The sequence below is a fragment of the Miniopterus schreibersii genome (assembly GCF_964146895.1).
Source record: "Miniopterus schreibersii genome assembly, chromosome: 5".
NCBI lineage: Eukaryota > Metazoa > Chordata > Mammalia > Chiroptera > Miniopteridae > Miniopterus > Miniopterus schreibersii.
This window is the reverse complement of record NC_138106.1, coordinates 43599739-43608857: the sequence shown is the minus strand read 5'-3', so window position 1 is coordinate 43608857 and position 9119 is coordinate 43599739. Positions and strand designations below refer to the sequence as shown.

Sequence of the window (9119 nt, the reverse complement as noted above, 5' to 3'; positions counted from 1 at the left end):
AGGCAGCCGGCTGCGCTGCTGGGCATGGAGGACAGCTTAGCTGGGGGAGAGCGTGGAAAGAGTCTCGCTGCGTTTAAAGCGCCATCAGGTTACGTAAAGGAGCAACACAAGTCTCACCTTGCACGGAGGAGAAGCTAAATGGATGAGTAAACCAGACCGGCCTCAGGTGCTTTCTGGCACGTGTATTTCATCCAACTGGACTTACTTTTGCTTTTGTCATACCACTCTTTTCCCTCCGAGTGTCAGGAGCAAATTAGTTTTCAGTTTTGTTGTTTGTTCTGCTTCGTTTTCATTTAAAACATCTCTTCTTACGCTAGTGATATCATCCCTGGAATACTGAGACGTAAGAAGAGTGAATCATGTATCACCTTCACATCTCTTCTAGAATTACATCAGCCAGAGCCCTAGGGTGCAGTGAGGAGAAAAGCCAAAATAGAGGGGAGGAAGGAGGGGAGAGGAGGGCGCTAGGAGCGGGGAGGAAGGGACCTGCTTCTTTTGCAGTCTGCTTATTTTCTTCTTCCACCTTCCTCACCCCTAAGCCCCCTTCCTTATTTATAAATCAGATAACAGGAAAAAACAGACTTTAACGAGACGGTTGCCTTACATTTATTGATGGTGGTTTAAATGTCATTTGTCTGAACTTTTTGACCAATGGCCATACCCCCATCAGTCACAGATGAAGGCCAACCTTAGCATTCTCACGGGACACATAAATTGGGTAAGACCCTGCTCCACCTCCAAGTATTAGCCATATGATCTTCACCCTGTTTTATGTTCTATCAGTTTCAAATAGCAAAGGAACATGCCAATGTGTGGAAATAATGTGTGGAAATAATGTGAAATCTGGTCGTGCAAGATAGTGATGGCCCACACAGCTGTCTGCCGGTCAGGTGAGAACAGTGTGGAGGGCACATGACATGGGTGTCTAGGTAGGATGGGATCTGACTTTCCTGACCTCTCTCTAGCTGGGGGGGAGGGGGGGGTAAATGCCATTCAATAGTGTGTATCTGAAGTATTCAAGGAGAAGGCTAGGGATTCTCAACCAAACCAAAATATGATAGATTCAAAGGCCTGGACCTTGTCTTAATGCCCCTAAGAAGTGACTCTGAATATTTTAAAATTATTTCCCACTCGCCCTTTGCTTTGCTTTTCTAAAGAGTCTTATGCCTGAAACACTCCCATTAATTAGGAAGAAAAATCTTTCATTGTCCATTCCTCTACAATTGCAGTGAATTCCAGACTCCTTAAAAATCTCTGGGTCTAGCTGCTCAGAACATATTCATAGTGAAAACAAAGCAAAGTGGCCTCAGGACACCGGGGAGTGCAATCCACTTCTGCAATACAGAAAAAGGAGCCCAAAGGGGCAAAGGGAAAAAACAATTTGCAGAAGGCACAGTTTTGGCAGCATCTTATTACAACTTCTAGCTGACCGGGTGTAGCCAAATTAGAGACATCTGTTTGGAATTTACAACAGAAACAAACACACAGAAAGCATGAAAGCCCTAAAACACACACACACACACACACACACACACACACACACACACAACAGAAACAAACACACAGAAAGCATGAAAGCCCTAAAACACACACACACACACACACACACACACCCGAGCTCTAACAGCTCTTCTCTGCCTTGACCTCCTCACACCACTCCCCCACTAGGTCATGCTGAGTTGTAGAAGGGTCTTCCACCTGCCTCCCCACCCACTCCACCTTCATCTCTACTCACTCATGCCATCACTGGAACTTCCTGACTTTCTCTATCGTTGATTTTCCTCCCAGAAAAAAACAAAGATGACCCCACTCCTCAGAGAGCCCTACGGAGACTTTCTTTAGGTCTCTAGCTCACCTTTAAAGCTCCCTGAGCTGTCTGTAAAGGAAAAGATATCATATTCTCACACTTGATCATTACCATGAACCACAGGAGGAGGTGGTAAAACCTCACAAGGTGTCGAAAGTCACTCCTCCCTAAATAACTTCGCAGGTCTGAATATGAGGAACAGAACTCACCCTGCATCTCCAAGAATTAACTCAGAGAGCGCAGAGAAAGCTCACGCTCCCAGAAGTTAATGAATATGGGATATACTTGAGAAGGCTGTCCCCAGCTGCAGTACCCAGAGTGGCAAAGGGCCAGAGAGGCCCCAGACCTTGTATAAAGAGGGTTTCCCTCCCCCAGTCACCTTCAAGCAAGGCAAAGACTAAACCCTTTTTAACCGAAGCATCCCCGATGGACACACCCTCTCCCACCCCCACCACGCAGCATTCTCAGCAGTAGTTCCAGACGCTCACCTGTTCAATTTTCCTCTTTATTCTCTCCCTGCTGATGGGCAAACAGAACCAGAGCAGTGCTACTCTTCAAAAATAACAAAATGTTTTATACGCATTTCTATATATACAACTGAACAACATTTTACATGTCCCTTTTGCACAGCAAAAGATATAAACATCCAGCTCTGAGAACAGTTATGTACAAAAAAAGATGTCAAAAATACTTCACAACAGTGCAAAAATATTTTACACAGTATCATGGAGTGAGATCTTTTGAGCAGGATGAAGGTGTGTTTCTAAAGGAAAACTCCTCTTTTAGATACTAGATGTCTTGAACTGTAAACAAAATGCAACTTTCTTTCATTTCCCTTCCCCTTGTCCAAACAATTATTTGAGGAATTTGGCAGAATTTCAAGGGTCTTAGTCTGAGGTAAACAACCCAAGCTCTTGCACCAAAAGACTGGGGGCAAAGAGGCGGCACAAAAAAAGCCTCAAACATTGTGAGAGTAAATTCCTTTTTCTTTTAAAAGACATGCCAATGACAATGCTAGGCTGCTCCCAGTTGGAGGGGTGGGGAGGAAGTTAACCCCTCCTTCTGAGGCCCCAGCTGCCCCACAAACAGGAAACTGGCCGCAGGCACCTGACGCCTGCGGGGCTTTGCTAACTTCGGCGGGCATTTCCCTCACCCCTGACCCCAAGGGGCTGCCTCTCTCCTTCCCCGTAGGGTTTCCCCACCCCACCCCCAACACACGCCGCCACATCTCCACAGGCAACCTCAGCTCCACCTAAAACAGAGCCAAATGTGTTGAGGGAGAGGGGCAGAGGGAACTCTGGGCCTTCAGAGTCCCCTTTCCCTTCCCTGGGCGCGAGCGGGGGTCAGGTTAGGTAAGGAGGCTGTGGAGAAGGCTGGTGGGGAGTCGCGGTGGGGCGCCGGGGCGCCGGGGCGCGCGCAGCAAGCTGCGGGGAGCTCAGCCCGAGCGCGGCTCGTCTGGGCTGGCACGGTCCGTAGAGCCAGACTGGTCCCCAGCGGTGGCAGAAGTGGGGTCTGGGCCCCCGCCTTCAATGGAGCTCTCGCTGCCGGTGCTCTCACCAGACAGCAGGCGCGTCACCCGCAAGTCGGCCTGCAGGCTTCGCACGTCGTTGCCGAAGCTGAGCTCGCCCAGGTCGTTGATAAGCTGGGACAGCTCAGCCTTCACGTCGGAGGAGCTGCCCAGCAGCAAAGGCGGCGGCCCAACCCCGGGGCCCAGCGAGACCCCGCTGCCCCCCAGCGCCTCCTCCCCGCCACTCTCCAACGTGTCCAGCAAGTCTCCACATTCGAAGTGCATGGCCACCACCAGGGCCCGCTGGGCCTCGGCCTCTTCCTCTGCCGGGTCCCCCGCCCTGGTGTGGTCCTCCTCCTCCGCCTCTTCCTCCAGGCAGCCCTCGGTGTGCTCCTCTTCCTCTTCTTCCTGCAGCTCCTGCTCCTGCTGTTCACCTACGAGGTCCTCGGTGATGGAGCCCAGCTTGGGGGCGCTGCGGCTGCGCTCCACCGGCGGCTTGTAGCAGCAAGGTCCGTGCAGCAGCAGTTTGCGCAGCGGCACCAGCGGGATGGTGTGCGCGCCCACCAGCTCCTGCTGCTGGTGACGCGCGTCGTCCCGCCGCTTGAGCCGTTTAAACTCCGCCAGTGCGTTGGCCGACGTTTGGTAGAGCAGCAGGGCCATGGCCTGCGCCTTCTCGGGCTTGGACACCAGCACGGCGTGACAGCGCAGCATTACCGCCTTGTGTTTGAGCTCGTGCCGGTACACCCAGGCGAAGACCTTGGGCAGCCGCGAGTCCGCCACGCAGTAGGTAACGCGGTGCAGCAGGTAGAGGTGGCCCGGGCGGCGCAACGCGCGCTCTTCGGCGTGTACCATGCGGATACCCTGCGCGCTCACAGTCAGCTTCATCTTGGTGCCCTGACGGCCCGCCTCGCTCTTGCTCCAGATCTTGCCCACCGCTAGGTCCGTGCAGCCGTCGCCGCGCGCCTGGATCGTGGTGGCATTGCCCAGGTAGAGCACGGTGTAAGTGGGGTCCTCGCTGGTGATGTGCAGCTTCTTGCGCTTGGAGCGGAACATGCTGCCCACCCGGCTGAGCGCGCCTTCGGGGCACGCCCGTGCCAGCGAGCTGAGCGCCGAGTAGTGCAGGCTCACCGCGTAGCCCTTGGGCTTGGACGCCTGCCTCGGCGGCGCCTCGGCCAGCAGCTCGAACTTGTGCTTCTTCCACGGCAGCATCTCCGGAGGGCGCCCCCGCGCAGCTGGGCGGCGGCGGCGGAGAGCCGAGTGCGAGCCCCGCTGAGCCACCCGCCTAGGCCAGGCTCGGCCCGGGCAAGACCGAAAAATAACTCTGCTGGGAGTGGCCCAGTGACAGCGAGTGGGAGCCGGAGCGGGAGCGGGAGGGGACGTAGTGCTCAGGCACCCTGCAGCGGTTAGGAGTAGAATTTTTTTTTTTAGGGAAGAAATTATTCAGTTGCGAATGTGGAAAAAAAGCGCACACAGGATTTACCCCAGCCTGGGCAAAAACGGAGGCAAAGACTCTTAGGCAAGCAAAAAGAGAAAAAGACTGAACGGCAGTGAAGCGAAAAATATCTTTTAAAAAAGAGATGCGCGCCTGCAAATAAATAGAGGGACCCCAAGCAAAAGCAGCCGAGATGGTGCGAGAATGCAGCAGGAACTTCTCGGCGAATGCGAAAGGGCCCCCCTCTTAGACACACACGATCCCCAGGGCAGGGGCCAGAAACCTCGGCAACTCAAGAGCGAGCGAGCCCAGGGGCCAGCGCTCCCCACCCCCACGGGCTGCTGGCGGCGGACGCGCCTCGGCCGGTGGTCGCAGAGTCAGGGCTGCCCCAAGCGCGGCGGGCCCGCGGCAGCCCCGTCGCGGCTCACTGCATCGTGGCTCCCACGGGCCGCGGGGACGCGCGCCGGCTCACTGTCCGGGCTGGCTCGGCCGGGGCAGCGCGGGGCTCCGGAGGCAGGGCGCGCGCATCGTCGGTCCCGGGGACGGTCGCTACCTCATTTCTTCCTCCAGGGGTGTCCAAGTCCACTCGCGCTTCCCCTCGGCCCGCTACCCGCCTTTGCAGCGCGACCCGTCCGGTGGCTGGAGCGCTGGCCGGCTCGCCAGCCTCACATCCTTGCCGTCCGGGAGGAAGACTCGGGTAAATATAGGCCGGCGCGAACCATTCGGCGCCGGGGCGGGGGAGCCGCGCGGGAGAGTCTCCGCTTAGTCTCGGGCGCCCGGCGGGTTCCTGGTCTCTTAAAGGGACCTGGTTGCAGTCATTGGTCGAGGGAATGGGGACGCTGGTCTAATCCAGCTTTTACACCCCAAATTTACCAGCGTCCCTTTTACCTACTGATATCGCCAAGACCGGAGTTACCCCACAGGAAAAGCAACCTGATTTCTGACACTCCGCCCCCAGGATGAATTGCGACTCACTGAATAAATGTCTCCATTGAAACTTGAGGAGGTGGTAGGAGATGGGATTTTATACTATAATTTTCTATGCAAAAAGGTTGGGGAAAATAGTGGTTCTTTCATTATGTGGCAGCTCTCTGAGAATGGCTGGGTGCTGTTTAATATTATTTATTCAGAATTTTATTCTACTAAAGAAAACAGAGAGGGGCAAAGAAAACACCAAGACTTATTTTTCACTATCTTGGGGCCTTTCTCTGCAGGTAATAGGGACATGGCTGGAGTGAGCAATGTAGTAAATAGTGTATAAATAAGGGGCTGCCTGCTCCCAGCCCCCAGCAGCGCCCCCTGCTGCTGTTAGGTTTCCGAGCATTTCAGCTTCTGAGATACACAGTTTCCAAGAAATGCTTATGTGTCATCACAACTCAGTCTACTTTGACAAGCCAGTCATTCACTTTTATTACATCATTGACACATTTTGGATGAGAATTTCTAGTAAAAATTCAAATGACGTTTTTTACTTGAGTGTCAAATAATACCATGCCATCCTCCACTGGGAATGATAATCACTTGAATCATGCTTTTCTTATGTGCCAACTAGACAATGCAGCTTTAATCATCTGACCAGCTTTACTTTGGGCTAGTAACTAATTTCTGCACCTTTGAAACAATCTACATGCCTCTATGGTCTTCTCAAAGCAAAAAAGCTTCTTGCTGGAATGTGTGATAAACTCCCTGATGATCCTACATCAAACTTCCAAGTTCATCCTGGAGGAGGACAGTGTGACCTCCACTCCACAGGCCTAGTCCACTGGGGGATCCTGGGTGTCTCTGGCTTCCATGCCAGATTTCAGAACTACTGTAGCCCTCCCAGAAATTCCCTGGCCTTCTACCTTTGCTAATTTTAACCTTTTTTAAAATTCTAACTCACTTTTCTCAGTCATTGGTGTTGAGTTTCTATTTAACTAACTTCTGAGTACCTTTTGGTGCCAGTCCCTGACCTAGTCCCTTGCAGACCCAATTCCTATCTCCAAGAAGCTCCCAGTCCAATGAAGGATGTAAAGTCCACTCAACTCTGGGTTTGTAGGTTCTGTGAGAGTACTCTGTATCTCCAGTGCCTGGTACAAATAGACACTGTTTAAAGTGTTGAACTAATGAATGAGAAATGCATGTGAACAGGAAGACAGAGTGGGCTAAATGCCCTGAGAAAGACCCAAAGCTGGAAGAAAAGGTTCATTGCGACTAGGAAAATCAGAGAAGGCTCCATGGAGGTGGTAATGTGTGAAGGATGAACAGGATTTCTTCAAGCAGGTAAGAATTAAAGGGCTTTCTGGGTATGGCGGACAGGAAAATGATAGAACATGAAAATGCATGCACATGCGCAGATTGGAATGGAGTTTAATGATTGTAACAATGAAAGAAGAAAATTTCCTGATCAAAGAAGAAAGTCTCTTGATCATGCCTTTAGGTCCTCCTACTCTCTGAGGGCAGGAATGGCCATTCATGGCTGACTGGCCCCAGGCCGTCATTAGACCAGAGCTGTGGTGTCTCACTCCTCAGCATGGTGTTGGAATGAGCTAGTTAGGATTATAATAAGCCATTTAAACCAAGGTTAATTCCTCTTTGGCTCAAATTTCCAGATATCTTGCAGTGGCAATGAAGTAGACAGTAAGCACTCCAAACAAAAAATTCCAGTAAAAACACACCAAGTTAACCTGTGTTAAGTGACCTTTAACTGGTCCATAATCTTAAAGCCTAAACTCTACAAAAGTAGACGTCATGTTCAAGCAGTTAACTTTTCCAAACTGCTTAGAGGTCCAAGGGTCAGAAGGGTTTGGAGAGGATGGGGATGGGACAAACGGTGGGAGCTAAGGTTGGCCTCAGCATCTGCAAGGAGTACCACCATGGGCTTCATGTGGTGGCAGGGAAACCAGTGGTGCAGAGTGGCAGGGAGGATTCCACTGGTGGAAAGCAGCCAGAGTGTCAGTGCCAGGCCCACAGGCCCACAGAACAGCTTCTATGGACTGGTCTCTGCCACATCTAGACTGACTTTTTTTTTTTTAATGGACCAGAAGTGGCTCTCTTGACAAGAGTCATTTAATATTTTTATTGATTTTTAGAGAGAGAGGAAGGAAGAGAAAGAGTGAGAAACATTGATGTGAGAGTGAAACATCAATGAGCTGCCTCCTGCACACCCCACACCAGAGATCAAGCCCACAGCGTGGGCAAGTGCCCTGATTGGAAATAAACTGGCAACTTTTCCATGCATGGGACGACACCCAACTCACTGAGCCACACTGGCCAGGGCTGGACTATATTTTTAACAAGCTGTTTTCAACCTTGGGAGGACAGAAAGGTTCTAGACAAATGAGAACACTCCTGTGTGTAAGTCATGCTCTGTGCCTGTGCTCAAAGACCCAGGAGGAGGACCAGGCCTAGAAGCTTGGGCCAGCCTCTGGGGCCCACCTCACCTTTTGGAGAAGCTGGCCACCCCTCCGAAAGCACAAGGCACAACTGAGGCTTTATTTTGTTGGGAAAGCTGGGGGCACCAATTATGAGCCCACACCACAGATCTGAGACATAGGGCCTTTCCAGAACGGAACTTCAGCAAAGTCATTTGGGGAAGAGGTTAGACACCCTACTGGAGGGCAGACTGCACTTATTTTTTGTTATGACACTGCCCCATCTACTGGTGTCAGGCAGAAGTGCCACCTGGTGAGATGGTTTCTCATAGAACTGGATAAGCCAGTGGTTGAATTAACCCACAGCCAAGTCACAGCTGGAGAAGAGCTGGACTTCTAACTTGACATCTGAGAGTCAGCCTTTTAACTCACAGGAAGCTTTCAGGCTGGCTTTCTCCCACCTTATTTCTTGCATAATGCTCCTCCCTTTTGGCCCCCTGGCCCAACATCCTACTGAATAAACATTGGCTTTGGAGATAACAAATGATGAATCTGGAATCTTCAAAGTCATTCAACAAATATTTGTTGAGAGTCTATTGAGGATGTGACGTAGTTGCTGGGGATATTGCACTGAAGAAGACAGACAGATCTTTGCCCTCATGGGATTTATATTCTGTGGGGGAGCAGAGAATAAGCAAACAAATAACTAATAAGACATCAGATGGCAATAAGTCTCTGAAGAAAGGAAAGCAGTGTCAGGAGTGGAAGGTGGCTGAGTTAGACGCATGACCGGGAAAGACATCTCTCTCTGGCAGAGACCTGAGCGAGGTGGAGCCAGCCACACAAAGGTGGGGAGGGACTACGTTCCATTCTGCGCTGGTGAATGCCGTAGCCACATGGGGCTAATGAGCATTTGAAATGCAGTCGGTCCAAATTGAGATGTGAAGCAAGTATGACATTGACACTGGATTTTGAAGCGTTAGTAAGATAAAAATTATGTAAAAATAGCTGAACAATTTC

General features: G+C 51.3%; 1 protein-coding gene across 1 annotated transcript; it reads right to left on the bottom strand.

Annotated features, from left to right (window-relative positions):
* Window positions 1–590: 590 nt before the first annotated feature.
* On the bottom strand, window positions 591–5415 carry FAM43A (family with sequence similarity 43 member A). The gene has a single exon (XM_081137661.1). The coding sequence runs from the start codon at window positions 4521–4523 to the stop codon at window positions 3243–3245; it is 1281 nt and encodes a 426-aa protein (XP_080993787.1). The 5' UTR covers window positions 4524–5415; the 3' UTR covers window positions 591–3242.
* Between the last annotated feature and the right edge of the window lie 3704 nt (window positions 5416–9119).